A 17204-nucleotide genomic window follows, 5' to 3' on the forward strand; every position below is an offset into this window, starting at 1 on the left:
ACAATATAGTGAAAGAGCATTTGCGTACAGTGACTTGATTGCAATGCTATCTTCATTAGATACTTCTATGAAATTGAAGTATGGAAATTAGCAAGGCATTTGCTGTAATAGTATTTATCATCACTTTGCAGAGGGAAGGGACAGAGACAAGTTTGTCTTCTGTGGCCCTTACTGCTCCCCAGCAGGGTGAAGGGGCAGGGCCAAGGGGATGTAACATTTTAAATACACAAGTATCCTCACCTGGGCATTTCGGTTCAAATATTTACCGCTGACAAATGTATTTTTTGTTTTAGTCATGTATTAACTCCTGACATAATGGCATTTTCCAGATTGCTAAATAAGTTCCAATTGATAAAAAAAAAAAACAACAACAACACAAAAATAAACTGGAAACAAATTGAAAAAATGTGCACCTTGTATTTTTTTTTTTTAGGATTTTTTGAAGACAGAACTCAAGACAACAAAACATGTACTGTAAATAGTAGGCACCATAATCAATATGAGCCACCAATATTTAAACTTGATTCAGGCCACACCCAGAACTTTTCTCTTATTTACAAATATTTAACTTAAATACAACATTAAGTATTTCATTACATACAAAGTAAGAAAAGAATACTATACAACCGGGAAAGATACAGTATTTCATTTAAATAGTTACACTACATATAAGCTGAATAGTACCAGTTTGGTTCATGTTTTTATGACACCTTCAAGAAAATCCTTCTCGACCATTTCTTCTATCTTTTGTCTTGCTTTGCTGGAGAAGGTCTTGAGGTTCTCCATTTTTATGTCCTTACTTGGAAAACAGTTGGGGTAAAGGACAGGGCTCCCTGAGTGTCCAACGCATCTGCTTGTGACTTTGCTGTTAAAAACTTGGCTGAGTACATTGAAAAAAGGCAAAAGTTGCTCAATGCTGCGAACGGTGTAGATGGTTAAAAGCAAGTGACCTGGCTCCCAGCTTAGCATTTTCCCTGAGCTGTCCTCCTCTGGGTTTTTCTGGAAATACAGAGAAACACAAGACAGAACAGAAAAAACACAGGTGAAAATAAAGACTAATGCCCGATACAGTATTTTTCCGTATTCCAAAACTATTTGTCCTATCAATTAAATACAGATACGCTGGATTGCAGCTTTTGCAGCAGATCATCTGCTCCTCCCCTCACCACGCTCCGCAGCAGCCGTGGCTCAGAGCACACGGGCTGGCAGCTGCTGGGCTGGCACTAACGGGAGAGCTGCAGTGAGTGTTCCAGGTCGCCGCCTCAGCCCAGGGCTGTCCCCTGCCCTGCAGAGCTGCTCCGCTCCTGGTGCGGCATCCCACTGGGGACATAAACAGCCCAAACTGGTGACAGCCGGTATCTCCAGCTGCTTGGGTGAGTTGTGTGCTGCTTCAGCTGCTTTCCGAAGGAGGCTGGTCTCTGACCACGCTTCACCCTACAGCCAGCATTAGCGCAAATAAAGCCCAGAGGGAGTTAAAACTGATACAAAGCACTTTCACTTTGAAGGAAGGGTTCAGAGTTTTCAGGAAGAGCAAAAGCAGTGCTGTTTTTAGTATCAGAAATAACACATGTGGAGGCTCCAAGCAAACACTTGAAGTTGTCCTCAAAGGAAAAAGGTTCAGTTACTCATTGTGTGTTCTCAGAAGACCCCGGTGATGCATCTTCCATTTCACGGGGGGAATTTCAAGGGTGAGAATTTCAGGAACCCCACTGGCAAAGGCAGCAGTCACACACCAGATGCTCACAGGCAGTGTCAGTACACTGCTGTAACCCTGTTTAGGATTGCCTTAAATAGCTGCACATGGAAAGACCTGAGCGCTAACATCCAGCTGCTTGGAACAGGTTGCCTAGAGAAGTTGTGGATGCCCCATCCCTGGAAGTGTTCAAGGCCAGGCTGGATGCAGTTTTGAGCAACCTCATCTAGGGGAAGGTGTCCCTGCCCATGGCAGGGGGATTGGAACTAGATGATCTTTAAGGTCCCTTCCAACCCAAACTCTTCTATGATTCTGTATGGTACTCTTCGCCCATTTCCTTTCTTTTCTTGTTTTTTTTTTTTTTTTTTTTCTTTCAAGTCAAAAACCATATTCAAAACTAGACAAGAAGGTACTATCACCATTAGAAACACCGTGTCTGGATCGTTGCTGACAAACCAGCACAGGAGAGCTGCTACCATGAAGTTCCAGTAGTACTGTTTTTTGATCTGTGAGGAAGAAGAGAAGCACAAAGGCCACATCAAGGAGAGGCACCTCCTGATCTGCCCCTGCCCAGTGCCTCTCTCCTGTGACCCTGGCAATGCCTCTGGGGAGGTGAGAGACCGAGACCCCTGCAGCCCGCACAGCTCCTGAAGAGCAGGCTTTGTAACGAAAGGAAAACGAAAGGGAAAGGACAGCTGTGTGAGCAGAGCATAAGGTAAGGATTTCTGACGGCACAGTGTTTGAGAAACAGATTTTCTTCGAGAGATGATACTTTAGCAAATACAGTTTTTGCCCTTTAAACAAAGATACTGTCTTGCGATTCAGGAGCCTGCATGACATCCATTTCACAAAAAACAGCTAGGTTAAAATTACATAGGAACGTATTCAGCACTTCAGTCTGGTGGTTTGGCTCCCTGTCATGGGAGACTACCGTTCTAGCTCTTCAAGTCTCAAGAAAAGAAAGGATCATAATGAACTAGAACAAAGGGAAGACTGAACTCCAACACAGAAACACTTGTTGATGCCTCCTACATTTAATGAAGCTACTAGTTTTTAAAGTTTCTCCTTTAAAAACTTCACAGAAGAGAGGCTCAGTATTACCTGGCGGTGCGCACGGACCGCCTCCAGCACGCAGCAAGCGTCGCTGTTACGCAGCCGCCAACCAAACGTGGTGCGTGTGCAAATACTAATTCTCTCTCTGAACAATGAAATACAATCCCTCCAAGCCATTTCCTCATGGCAGCATTTGCTAAGCAAACACCACTAATTCCTCAGATGCTTAAAACAACAGTTAACTTGACAGAGAGCGATTAGGGGTTGTGGTTGTGTATTTCACATCTGCCGTTTGGCAAAAATTATTTAATTTCATGTAATGATTTGTGACCATAATTCTTAGAACTAACACTAACTTTTTGTAATCTCTTTCATGCAGGAAACCAACTTAAAAATAAATCTTTAAGTTAGCTATAAAAATGATTCTTTCACTTCAAAATCTCTCAACTTTGTCCTCTAACAAGACTCATCTCTCTCAGTTCTTATTGAAAGCTAAATACTGCCCAGGGCCTTGAGGTGATGGTATTATTATGGTGAGCTTGTTTCACAACTCAAGCATCAAAGGGCCACCCTCACCTGATGCTTGGCCATCTCCATTCCCTCCAAAACCACCGTCTTAAAGTCCTCCTGTTTGTCCTGTGGAAGGAAAGAGGAGAACTTTCAGACTGCATTTCATATATCAAAATAATACTTTGCCGTGAAGGCCGTGCAGTTGCTTGGTTGGGTGCTGTGCTTCAGCTAGAAAAACCACCTGCCCCAAAGAGTCTATGGTCTAGAAACAGCAGACTCTGGGGCTAGTGCGGCCAAGACTATTAGACAATAACAGCACTGCCAGTTTGTTGTTCTGTTTATTGCCAGTAGTGCCAAAAGAGTTGTTTAAGCATGTTTCCTTCAGACAACAGAGCCTGAGCAACGCCATAGTACATGAACCTAAGCATTAGTCAGAGTGGCCTGAAGGAAAATTAAGATCCACTGAAACGTGTTGCTCAGAAACAGTTATTTTCTAAGAAAAACCCGCAGCTATATGCAACAGTATTCTCCTCTGCACAAAGAAGAAATGGCCTGGAAGTCAGTGTTCATTACCTCATGTTTATCTCATCATCATACCCCTAGCTATGGTTCACAGTGTGCAACTGCTGCTGTGACTAGGGGGTTCCAGAAATTCCAGAAAGTTTTCTATATTCTCGAAGCATACTGTGGAAGTCCTGACTTCAGGCGTCTATCTCAACATACAGTACTTACCAGCACGTATATTTTACCTATAATTCATGCAGAGAGATTATTTGGAGTGTGACGACTGTAACAGGTACAGCACACGACATTGAACATCAGGGTTAGAGGCTAAAGCCCTATTAGCAGTCAGTTAAAACTGATTTTTCCTTTACACATATGCTCTCCTACTTGGAAAGGCAGTTAGTTGTACTAGTATCTACGTATATGACTGGCTATCTGAAAGTGATTTTATGTTAAAATATAACAGACACTGAAGCCTATTTTACTTTTTACTTAAATACTACAAACAATGCTTTTCATTGGAAACTCCAAAGTCACTGACCATAGTCTTTTTTCGATCACAGCAGGTTTGGTTTTTTTTTTGTTGTTTGATTGTTTTGGTTTGTTTTTTTTGTTGTTGTTTTGTTTTGGTGGTGTTTTTGTTTGTTTGTTTGTTGTTTTTTTGTTGTTTTTGTTTTGTATACCTACATGTGGTCTTTGCCTCATGCTGACTTGAGATTACTCCAGTGGGAATCTCCCACATCAGATAAATGCCTTTCCATTCTTTGTTGTTAAAAATAAATAGATATCCAAAACAAAACAGTGCTGTAAGTTGATACACATCAAAGTTTTCAATGAAAAGCAAAACTGGACATACCTTTGCTTTTTTTCGCAGCAGTTTTGCTAGGCGTACCACATATGGTTTGAACTCCCTCTGATGTGTACCCTGTCTGCGTACTTCCAAACCCGAATCATCTGATGCTTCTGGAATAAAAGCCCAACGATACCTGTCATGAGATAACACAAGTGGACATTATCCTTACTGAACATGCAGGCTTTTCTGCTAAATCTAAAAATACGAGAGGATAAAGAAATCTTGTTAAGTATCAAAGAAAGATGTGGAGAAAAAACCCAAAAGCAACCCACGCAAAAAACATCAGTCTTTGACATGAAAGAATAGGAAAGGAAGCCGAAGGTAACATGGCCAAGACTGTACCATTGTCTTCTTCCTTTAGAGTTTCTTGAAGTATTTAAGGATGCCAAGAGCAGGATAAAGCAGAGAAGCTAAAAACAGTAGTATTCACATCTTCATTGTGTGCAAGAGAATTGAAAGCAATTCTGAATTTTAAAATATAGAAGTTACTTAAGACATTTTGCTGCACATTTGCAATGCTTACTACAAGATACAAAGTGTTCTCAGTATACCATGTTGATAATAGAAACTCATTTATTTTACCTATTCATAGGACAATGAGACCAAGTGGACTGTTCCCTTCCCCTCACCTTGCTGCACTGTATTATAAAGGAAACGAAAGTTTCTGTCCTTAAAACTTCAATCCAGGCCCCAGGAGAAGACCATAAAAGACCACATGATTCACCATGACTATTATCTTTCCAAAAATGTACATTAATGACTTAAATAAAACTAGGTATCTTAGAGAATCGAACAAGAATTACAAGCCAAATCCCCAGAAAATAAAATAAATGAAGGATTTTTCAAGATTAGCTTTAGATGTAGAAATATTACAGGGCACAAACTGACATAGTGTGTGCAAGCCTTCCTACCCTCTAGCCCACGAGTGCCTTTTTAAATAACAGGATAATTAGAGGCGACCAAACGTCTAGAGAGCTGTGCCAAGGCAGCAGCTCTCACATGGTCACCACTGAACAGTGTAAAGGAAGAGAGGAGATACTTTCTTTTGTCCTTAGTGGCCCGTCGTTTCTAGGGTCTTCAGCAAATGTCAGTTGTTTTGCATTCATTATTCTTCCAGCAGAACAGGATTGCAGAGGCACTGAGGAAGCAGTTTGCACACATAAACACTACTGTTTTTCTGCTACCAAGAAAAACCTATGGAGTCCCCTCCACAAGCAGGTTTGTTGCACCATCTTCCAGACAGATCACGCAGCAGTATTCAAGTAACTCATGCTGAGACGACATACAGCCATCTGATCTCATGCATTAGTCATCGAGACGTGTGGGTGTACTTCAAGTTCTTAGACATTACTGCAACTAAATGATCTAAAACCAAAATACTTGAATAAATCACTATTACTGACTAGCTCACAAGTCTGGAGAATCTCTTGCACAGGCTAAATCAAACCACCTTGAATTCATTTGGTGCATAGCACCATTTGCTCTGGGGTCCACTCTGATACTGGGAGGGAATGAACTGTGGGCTGCCCTAGATGAAGGCCAGAAAAGGAAAGGAAATAGGAAAATAAAGATTTTTATACACTAGAATTTTACCAAGAGGCACGGACAAACATCGAAAAACTGACGTGACAGTGTCTTCTACTCACATCTGAAACTGAGGCAGGTTTTCAGATGGTAAAGCTAGGGCCAAGTCCAGAAATTTGCAAGCAGACAAGTACAGGTTCAACCATCTCTGGCTATTGTAGGATGTGGAGAAACCATTGCCACCTGTGTACGTCGTCTCCAGACCAGCAACAGATGGGCCAGAAGTTCTAAAATAAATTATAGCAGGCAGGTGAGTCACAACAGCCTTCTGTCACTATGGGAACATCACCTTTCTTACTTGTCTTTACAAACACATAACTCCCTATTTACAAACTTAATCCTGAATCTATAAATCAAACCAGAACACTGCAAGTCTGTGCTATGGGTGGAGTTTATTGTGTGTGTGTGTGTATATATATATATATGCATAAAACATATATAAGATAAAATGTTAATGTATAATAAGCATGTTACACTGTAATTCACTGCCATCAGACATCCAAATTAAGAGAAAGCTTATAATTGCCAATCATGTAGCTATTACTTTATTTTAGGGAAAATTTCTTTGAAATAACAAAGGGAATCTAGAAAAAAGTAAAGAACAAGACTTAGGCAAACAACTTCTGTTCTTTTGAGAAATCTGCCTCTACTGATAGCATTCACTGAAATTGGATCATATACTGTGCAGAAGGTACATAGGACAGAAATGGACACTGAAACAAGAAAAATTATCAACCTCATCTTCATGTCTTTCTAACACTAGAAGAAATCACATTTTTATTTAGACAAAAAAAAAGTGCATCAGTCTTATTCTAAATAAGTGTATGATACCAAAAAAGCTATGAAGTCACACCCTGCATATTTTAATTGTGGAAGCAGTGTCATTTTAGCCAGGAAGACATTAGAAGAACTAACATACTGGCATTGCATAATTTATCTTAGTGGTTTACGAGCAATCTGACAGTGGGATTTATTTTTTTGTGCGTTGTCCTGATCGGCATGCCCTTGGTACTGCAGTCAGACTGAATTACCCTTTACTTGACTGTTTTACATCTCATTTGAGCTTGACAATTCTTTCCAAGACAAATTAGTCTAAAGAAAGACTCAACTGCACATCAGCATGCCAGGAGACTGTTATCAAGTTAAACAAGCTGGAAGTTCATAAGTTTACCTGGAAATGTCTTCATCAGCAGTGAGCTCCTGTTCCATCAGTAAGAATACTTGTACCTGGAGATCAAATGCTATGTTTTAATACCTTTTTTTATGGACTGTGACTCAGGAAAATGCTGTAGAGAGGTTTGAGTAATAAACCTTAGAGGAACTGTTTGGAGCTTTATTTCCATTCCTGGATGATGAAATAACCCCCTGAACTATGAGTGGACACTGACACCTTAAAGCCCTTTCATCCCTTATATATAGCCTGAGTAGCACAAGGGCCATAAGAAACTGGCTCTTTTATGGCCAGGAAAGCTCTCAGAGGCTAATTTCCTTCACTACTTAGAAAGGGAGCAAGACCAAAAGGAAATGAGAATAAAGAATCATGTAACAGAGCAGTCAAGCTCAGATGTGAATCTCCAGAAGTAACACAGTCCTGTCCACTGAAAGTAGTTCCAGGACTGTGGTAACGCGTAAAGGCCAGGGGACAGCACAGGTATCAGAGTGCCACGCTGAGCAGAATGGGTTTCCTAGTATTTATACTGTTGACAGGCTCAAAATTAAATGCATCTATTGTTAAACCAATGCAGTTCATCCTTGAAATACTTTATATAGCTTTACTCCTTCTATTGCTTAGATCTGTGGTTAACTAAGGGCTAGGTTAGGCACCCATAAATACAAAAAAAAACCAAAAAAAAACAAAAAAGGAAACAAAAAGACCCACAGCAGTGATTCTGATTTGCTATCTGTGTTAGCTAGCCCCTTGGGAACATCTTGGCTAACAGGCTAAACAGACCTCATGATCCACAAACCCCTCTCCTCCATTCCCATTGCCAAAGATGAAACCCAAAAGAGTGCATCAAAGCCAACACTGGAGACTCCATGGGTAGCAGCTCGGAAAACAGATGTTTATCCTGTCTTGTTATGCAGAGTAAAACAAGAGGAAGAAGAAAGCTGAGTCAAGCCTTGTATAAATTTTGTTACAAAACTTCAGCCACAATGTGATCTGAATGACCACCAACTGCCAATACAACACAGATTCTGACTACTTCTTTATGTGGCTTCTCATTCTCATTGCTGGAGCAAGAGAGCTGAATGATCAGGAAAGTAGAAACATGGAACACTGAGCAGAGCAGGACTGGGAATGGTAGAGAGGGTACACACATGCAGGCAGAAACTGAAGTAGGAGTGAGTAGGGAACAACGAGGGCAAATGCAAATTTAATCCAGGAGATACCTGAACAGCTTAAATAGTGTAAGCCAACAGACACTATTTGGTTGCGAAAAACAGACATTGGGAATATGAAAATAAGTCAGCTTTCAATTTGTGTCCATTGTACATTTACGTGCACAATATCTAAAAGATACTTAGATATCTTTGGGGAGGAATGAGGTTGCATCTCAAATTTGCACCAGTCTTCCAAATCATGAATGCTAACAGCAACTCACCAGTTCAGTGATCATGGTCGGCCAAAGTGAGGTAAGGTGCTGTGGAGACATTCTTAAAAGCAATACTCTGAAAAACAGGAACACTTGGGAATGAAGGGTGGGCACCTGTGGCAAACGGAGACTTTCTACCAGCCTTTCTGAAACAAAAAGCCAAGAAGGTTTCCTCAGTTCAGAATAATTCCGACTAGCATTATCTCCTTCCCTTATTTACTTTCAATTTTTACTTCTTTAAAGTATCTGCCATGTTACTGTTTCAATACTTTGCTACTGTTTTATTCTGTCAACGTAAAAAATAACCACTTTCACCACACAACGAACAAAAGCCAGAAACCTCAAAACAGCGCAGTTGCGTATTTTGATTAAAGTTCTCCACATAATGCAACAGTGCCTCTGGGATTCCTGTTGATCTTACACAGTTTCACCCATTACAAAAAGAGAAGTTAACAGATTCCAAAGAACACAACAACAGCCAGGATATATTATTACCAAAAGGCTCCATCGTCAGAGAACATGGGATATTACACAGAGACGACATGTTCTAGTTTGACTGTAACGACCCCTAAGCATTCAGTATATGCAGAGGTAGATAGACAAATTTTTCAGTCAAACCAACACATTTTGTTGCATTTAGTGCAAACACTGCATTTGGCAGTTCAGACCAGTAAAACCTGATGTCTTCAACATAGTAAACCCAGGTACTGACTTGACTGGAAAAGAAAAACAACTTCAAGGAAGAAATCTTGGAACAAATGAAACATGAAAGACGATGCAATTGACTTTCCACATGGAGGAAGAGACTAAAGTGTCCACCTTGGTAGCACTGAAAGACAGTATCCCTAGAAGCTGCTGCCCTAACTATTTGCATCATCTTAGAATAAAACCAAGCAGCTCCCATTCCCAATCACTTAATGTAAAAGGTCACTGGAAGTGATATTCTTCAGTGATAAATAGGATAGATAAACAGAACAGCAGAATAAACAAGTAAAGAAGTCGAGAATTCAAAACCTCTTCAAGGTCAGCTTTTCTATTTATCCCTAGTTGATAGGTGTTTATACCTTCAGATGTTCATGTCAAAACGCATGTTGCGGGTACCCAAGGACATTGATCAAGGTATAAAATGACAGATCAGTGAAACAATCTAGACAAAAGTCAACTGGTAATCATGAAGACTGTGCAGTTTTTAATCATTTAAGAATGAAAATGTTCTGACCAAAATCTGCAGAAACTTTGCATCCAGCCATGAAAATGGTACTACTGCACATCGATATTCTGGGGGACAAATTTACCTGCTGTTACCCTGTCATACAAATATTCCTCAGTTAACAACAGAGTCCAGAAGTCCACTAAACGATACATTTTCACTGACCTTGTATGTCTGGAAGGTATTTCTGGTATTGGTCTATCTCACTACTAAAAATTGCGAAAGCCAGTCTCTTCAGGAGCATAGCACGCTGTTCCAGCTCTGCATCCCGATTAGCAAACAGGTTGAGTGAACTGCTCTGAGCCACAGCCACTCGTGCTGAAAGAGACAACGCACAGTGCAGAGACGAACTTCAGAATTTCCCTTCTGTTTCACTTTAAGGAACAAATAGCTCTTACTTTCGCTGCATTAATGTAGTTCAAAAGTAGATGTTAAGAAGATGCACGTTCTGCAATTTGTATTTTTAACCACAGTGATTTAAAACATATCTTGAAAGAAAACTTGTAAGTATACACAACAGTGCCTAGATTTGGGGGCTTTCGGGAGGGAGTTTAGCCATTTCTTTTAAACGTGATTTGCAGGTATAGATGCTCAGAAGTTTGGAATGTGCAGAATCAATTTTTCCTTAAGCAGAGTTAGTACCAGGTCTTAGAAAAAAAAAAAACAGCAAAAAAAACCCACAAAAAAAACCCAACAAAAACCATCCCCACTTGCTATGCTTAATCAACTTTGCCATATAAACAAAGTTTACTGTGTGCCAGGATGACCTCAAATTCTCTCACTTCAAGTTATCCTGGTTTTGGATCTACAGAAACAAATAGTTGAAGAAAACATGAAAAACATGGAATAAATCAAACGGATTGGAATAAATGTAGAACAAATGTTTTCTTCAAGGTATCTTTTTTCCCTTTTTTTAATGTTTCCCTTGGAGAAAAGTCACTACTACATCAATAAATACTTACTCATCAAATCTCGGAATGTAGTTTTGTCATGTGTCATCAAATTATCCATGATAGCTCTCCAACTAAAAGGTGAAGATTGTACACAAATAAGAAAAGCAAGAAAAAATCAGGAATTTCCAGCAATATTTACAGAGCTTTTTCTGCTTTCCTAATTCAGGCTAAGGTTTCCAATCCAAGCTCTCTGCTACATAAGTGCCATTTACTTGGTGTGATTTGATCTGAAACTATAACTACACTTTTGAACCCCCTTCTCAAAGAAAATAAAGGATGTAATCCAGAGGGTTCCTTGACAGGCTAGAGAGATGGCCCAATGTGGATCTCATGAAGTTCAACAGAGTCAAGTACAAGGTCCTGCACCAGGGTCGGAGCAATTCCAAACATGAATACAGACTGGGCAGTGAGCAGACTGAGAGCAGCCCTGTAGAGGACTTGCGGGTACTGGTGCATGAAAAACTGAATCTGAGCCGGCAATGTGCGCTGGCAGTCCAGAAAGCCAACTGTATCCTGGGCTGCATCAAAAGGAATGTGGCCAGCAGGTCAAGGGAGGTGATTCTGCCCCTCTACTTCGCTCTGGTGAGACCCCAACTGGGATACTGCGTTCAGCTCTGGGGCACCCAACACAAGAAGGACATGGAACTGTTGGAGCGAGTCCAGAGGAGGGCCACAAAAATGATTGGGGGCTGGAGCACCTCCTCTATGAGGACAGGCTGAGAGTCGGGGTTGTTCAGCCTGGAGAAGAGAAAGCTCTGGGGTGATCTTCTAGCAGCCTTCCAGTGTCTAAAGGGGGTCTACAAGAAAGCTGGAGAGGAACTTTTTACAAGGGCGTGTAGTGATTGGACGAGGGGTAACAGTTTTAAACTGAAAGAGGGGGGATTTAGATTAAGGAATGTGTAAGATATAAGGAAGAAATTCTCTACTGTGAGGGTGATGAGGCACCAGAACAGGTTGCTCAGAGAAGTTCTGGGTACCCCACATCTTCTGGATGTGGAAGTGTTCAAGGCCAGGCTGGATGGGGCTTTGAGCAACCTCATCTAGTGGAATGTATCTCTGCCCATGGCAGGGGGGTTGGAACTAGATGATCTTTAAGGTCGCTTCCAACTCAAACCATTGTATGATTCTGTAAAATGTTAGCCACTTTTTCCTCATAGAAAAAATAAATTAAAAAAAAAAAATCTTTACATTGAAAAAAATAGACTCGTGCACAGAAATATACCTTAGGCATGTGAGTTTCACATTTCATGTGGATATCTAACACGCAGAACGTCCCTCTTTATATCTCTCAACAGAGAGCTGTCAGGAAATTTTGATCCACATTATATATACTCTTGTGTAATGGTATATACATAAAGTTTGTAACAGCCATCGATATAAGCAGGAAATACAGCCTTACTGGTTAACACATGAAGCATCCATCTGGAAGAAACTGGAATCCATAAAGAGGTCAAATGCTTCCTTTTTCCATGCTCTCCTTGTATACTGATACCCACTAAGACTGCTTAATAACTGGACACAGGCTCGATAGCTGGATGCATTGTGAGCACTAAAAAAACAGAAAGTCAACATGAAACAATTTCGAATTGTTGCTTTATAGAAAGTTTGGTAGACATCTAACCCTTATCATGCCTGCTTCAATTTAAGCATCACCCATCAAATTTCAACCGGCTGTAGAGATCTACATTAATTCAATAAAGATACCTGTGATTACGGAGGTAGGGAACAACATAGTGCATAATATTTACAAGCAAAGGAATAACCCTCTCTTTTTCATCACTGTAGAAAACCATATCCAAGAGGTGAGCCAAAACCTATAAAAAGCAGACGAAGATACGTTATCATGTACTCTCAAATTGCTCTTTATCTACTATTCAGGTGGGGTTTTTTTTGTATAATGTCTTTTACTGAGCATTCAAGTTTATGACAGAAGTGATCAAATTTCAGGTACTATACAAAATCCAGAGTATAAAGATCCCATCATTTTTAACGCAAATTAAAACAAAAACACAGAAGCAGAAGCTCCTGGGCAAAGCATTCTACAGAATAAGCTACAAACAAACAAACTAATTCAAAGATTGACTGCAACTAACAGCAGTAAATAACACATACCACTAATAACACACAAAGTATGCCACCAAAAGAGTTTCCTGTACTAAGCATCTGAAATGTCATGCTTTACGCATCATCCATCTCATTGAATCTCTATAATTGAGTTAGTAACAGTTTTATCTGTCATTACATGACAGCACCCAGGATCCATTCGCATCAGTGTTTCCCATCAAGTCTCTTTCCTCAAGCTTCTATTCCAAAGGTTTTCACAATATAAAAGTTTATTATAAGACAGTGTTTTTACATCTGGGAAGAATTTACCTCAGAGAGTAAGGTCAATGCATGGACACTATAAACAGATGGAGTTATGTTTGAAGTTTCCATTGCTGGAGACAACATATCTAAATAAAGATAATAACAAAAAATGTCCAAAGTTAGTTTTCTTAAGCCATTGTTTACCTTACAAGCATATTTTAATATATATTTTTGAAGATGTACAGACTTTGTCAGATAGACAGTGTAAGATACTAATGCTTGAACAATACTGAAGCATTTTTAAAGTATTCAAATATAGTAAAGCTGTCCTCTTTGGTCATTTTGGTCTGATAATTAATGTTTAAAACAAAGATGAAAATGAAACTACCTTCAACATCTGATTCTAAATTGCTTCCATCCACCACAATCTTGGGGGAAGGCTTAACCTCTAGGTTTCGTCTTAGCCAAGTAGTCTGTTCCAAGGAAGAACCAGCAATTGCCCCAATGGCATCCACTATCTTGTGCGTTACATCCTGGTAGAAAAAAACCCAAGCATTTTAAGAACTTCATTGTCTTCATGCGTTTTTGTAGAAAATCTATATAATTAATGAAGTATAGAACTACTTTCAAATCACTTCTGCTCTATATTGTCAGTGAACAATAACGCCACAGAAAATCAGATCTTCAACAGATTATAAAGAGTACCAAGGAGAAGATACTAAAGAGTTGTTTCAGACTACAGAACTGATACATGAAATAATTCTAGTATCTTCAAGAATTTATTGTTCAATATTTTCAATAGGGACATACATACAACACATTTCTTACCTGGAGATCTCTTTGATCTTTCTTATTCTCCAGGCTTGGGTTTTTCATAATGAACTCATTAAGAACACTGAAAAAATACAGAGGTAGATATGAATTTTCTTCTCACAATACACTATTCGGTAATTTTAAGAGCTAGGAAAAATCTGAAGAAATTTACGTGCACAATACTTATTTACGAAACCTTTAGCCATTGCTACTTATCAGTATTCTAGAAAACATTCTTTCAAGTTTCTTAAACTATTATGGTATGATCAAAATTAACTTATCAAGAACATATTTTACTAGACTATACACAAAAATATCTTTAGAGAGAGTTTACTAGGGAAAATAAACTCCAGAAATCCAAGAAAACAGTCCTTGAAGCTTTAGAAAATATTCAACATTTCTAACACTCCACAAATAGCTTTCATGCAGAGAATGAATCCTTTCCAGCGGGCTACAAATCTACACATATCTAAGAAATAGTCATTGTAGTTATTTTCAAAAAAATCTCAGAAACTTACACCAACTGTTTAAAGAGCTTCAATTGCTCAAATACTCAGTAAGATAAGAGCGTGGCTTATATCATATTATAAAGTAAAATTTAATATATGTAACCATTCCTCAGAGAATAAACTAATTTGGTAAAACCCACAGAACTCAGGCAATAGCTCTACCACTCAAAAGTAAGTGATAGAGATTTGAAAACACTAATGCTTCAGTATGATTTCACACACTTACGTTTGAGCTTATTTGACAAGTGCTTATATCAAGAGAACTTACCCAAGTATGAGGAATTGTCCCGGAGCTGGAAGACCAACCTGGATGGAATCTTTTAACAGAAGCAACAGTGCTGCCCAGCTATCTACTAAGCTGGTCACTGGAATCCTAAGAGAGAGAGCAGCGATGGCAATGAAAACAGTGTCATCTCCCTCAGATATTCCCCATTTTCTTTCTACCTCACAATTCTCCTGTCAGATAATACCAATCAACATTCATACAGATTCTTTGGTTTTTCATTTAAGATTAGGTGGCCACATCAAGTCATTAAGAAAAGGAGGAGGGCAGAAGAACAGTGTACTTGAAAGATATACTTTTGAGTCCAAGACTGGAGGATACCAATGAGCGACAGCACAATTAAGAACAGCTTTCCTTGGAGAGGGGGCAGATTTCCTGAAGGATTTTTAGGTGGGGGAAGAAAGATGATGCAGAACTAGAGCACTCACAAAATAAATCCCTTTCTTTATGACACCTACAGTTCAAAACCATTCTTTCTTCACGATTTATATTACACAGGCTATTTCTCATCCTAGGGATTATAAGAAGATGTAAAATATTCAAATTGCCCATCTGCTTGATGACAGAAATAAATTTTAAAGCTGTCTTACCTTTGAGTATAAGCATAGAAAAACTGCAACATGCAGACTTCCAGTGAAAGATGTTTCTAGAAAAAGACACAAAACTTGTGTCATCAGGAAAAAGAAAGCGGCTTTTTCCTCACTTGCCAGGGCAAAACTGACAATGCTATAATGTTACTGCAATGTCTGAAGATATGGCTTAATTTATTAACAGGATATTAAGAAAGTCCATTTAGGCATCTCTCTATAAAGTTATCCTTCTCTTTTTTAATTCCCTCTTTTCCCCACTTCCCTTTCCTACCTGAAAAAAAAAAAAAAAACAAAAATCAACCTGATGCTAGAGTATGCACCTGTTTGCCTAACATAAGTGGCACAACCCCACAAAACACAGTCTGGTACAGAAGCAGCAAACAGGATTCTGGAGTTGTTCAGTAAATGGTAATGACTTAAAGGGGCATGACTTCCCTCCAAAAGCTCATCCACCTATTAGATATTGTGGAAATTTTCACACTGTACTGCTCAGCTTTGTGAATGAAGCATCCATATTATCAGTGTTCTAAGCTTCAGTAAGAGGACATTAAATAAATGAATAGCATCTCTACAGTTTTCATACCTTGTCCTTGGCTATGGCTGGAGGCTGCTTTAAAACTTCCTTCACTGTTTGTATAACAGTCTCCGTTCTCATAACACTGATAGAGCGAACTAGCTCGACCAGTAGCAGTTGTTCTTCACCTGCTGTAGGAATAACCTAAAAGAATCAAATGTATGTCACAGATGATGATCACAGAGAATGTCTATGCCAAAATTAAGGCAGCTGGCCTCATGGGACTGAAGTGTTAGTAACTAACACAATCGGGGGATTGGACTAGATGATCCTTTGAGACCCCTTCCAATCCCTAACATTCTGTGATTCTGTAACAGCTCATCTAGAGACTTGGAATCACTTCTTCTTTTCCTGAAGAATTCAGGAAGATTATCCCATTCTAAAATATATCACTAGCTCCCTGACATTACAGTTGCTGATTAGAAATGTAACATAAATTATTCTCCATATTTCATACTATGTATTTTTTCACTGGAATATCTGAATTTTCTTACTGCTTCTCCATCATTTAAAGGTATTACCACTACTTGAAGTGACCACTGTAGTATAAACATACCTTTGTCCTAGAAGTATTTTTATTTTGCCTCCTTTCATTCCATACAAACGCAATAGCAGCCATGAAGTGAACACCGTGATTCATTGAAATTGGACCCAAAAGTTCGAGAATCTGCTGCCTCAAATTCTGAAACACGGAAGCAGAACACATACACCTTTAGATAAGCACCTCAGCATTATGTTCGAAACAGCTAGCTATAAAGCCACAGTTGAACAGTAACCACCACTAACTTTTACAAAAATAGAAGGATTCACTCAGAGGGCTCAAAGCTCTATACTACATCTGGTACCCTTCAATCATTTTATTCATGACTAAGACAAGGGAAGATAAAACACACTTGTTAAATCTGCAAATGGTAATGAAGTGGGAAGCAACCGATAGAAAGGTACAGAACTAAAAGCGATCTGACAAACTCAAAAAGTTTCCTGAAAAATGATAAGCTGCAATAAAGGCTTGATCTTTGCATGCAAAGGTAGAGATAAACAATTTTAGTGATTCAGGATGAGAAACTACTTAGTTTAAACTGCTACAGAAAGAAAGTCTTGGGATTACAGTGGATCACAAACTCACTATGACAATTTTGCAAGGAAGGGGGAAAGAGCATTCATAAATAGCAAC

At 39.2% G+C, this 17204-nt stretch overlaps 1 protein-coding gene across 9 annotated transcripts in view; it reads right to left on the reverse strand.

Moving 5' to 3' along the window:
• Positions 1-419: 419 nt before the first annotated feature.
• The window catches only part of DOP1A (DOP1 leucine zipper like protein A), a 71273-nt gene continuing 54488 nt past the window's right edge, over positions 420-17204 (reverse strand). For 4 of the 9 annotated variants that reach the window (XM_086631338.1, XM_086631334.1, XM_086631336.1 and 1 more), the window contains 17 exons: positions 16587-16712; positions 16040-16174; positions 15457-15512; positions 14852-14956; positions 14090-14156; positions 13650-13794; positions 13328-13407; positions 12659-12768; positions 12354-12503; positions 10964-11025; positions 10167-10319; positions 8801-8937; positions 7369-7424; positions 6260-6424; positions 4617-4746; positions 3323-3382; positions 420-999 (listed from right to left, as the gene is read on the reverse strand). In XM_086631338.1, the coding sequence (XP_086487464.1) occupies positions 694-999; positions 3323-3382; positions 4617-4746; positions 6260-6424; positions 7369-7424; positions 8801-8937; positions 10167-10319; positions 10964-11025; positions 12354-12503; positions 12659-12768; positions 13328-13407; positions 13650-13794; positions 14090-14156; positions 14852-14956; positions 15457-15512; positions 16040-16174; positions 16587-16712 (2043 nt within the window). In that variant the 3' untranslated portion in view covers positions 420-693. Of the gene's footprint in view, positions 1000-3322; positions 3383-4616; positions 4747-6259; positions 6425-7368; positions 7425-8800; positions 8938-10166; positions 10320-10963; positions 11026-12353; positions 12504-12658; positions 12769-13327; positions 13408-13649; positions 13795-14089; positions 14157-14851; positions 14957-15456; positions 15513-16039; positions 16175-16586; positions 16713-17204 lie in introns of those variants that run through there. The other 5 variants (XM_086631339.1, XM_086631337.1, XM_086631340.1 and 2 more) reach the window with 5 other exon arrangements.

The sequence above is a fragment of the Tauraco erythrolophus genome, chromosome 2 (assembly GCF_009769465.1).
Source record: "Tauraco erythrolophus isolate bTauEry1 chromosome 2, bTauEry1.pri, whole genome shotgun sequence".
NCBI classification, from domain to species: Eukaryota; Metazoa; Chordata; class Aves; order Musophagiformes; family Musophagidae; genus Tauraco; species Tauraco erythrolophus.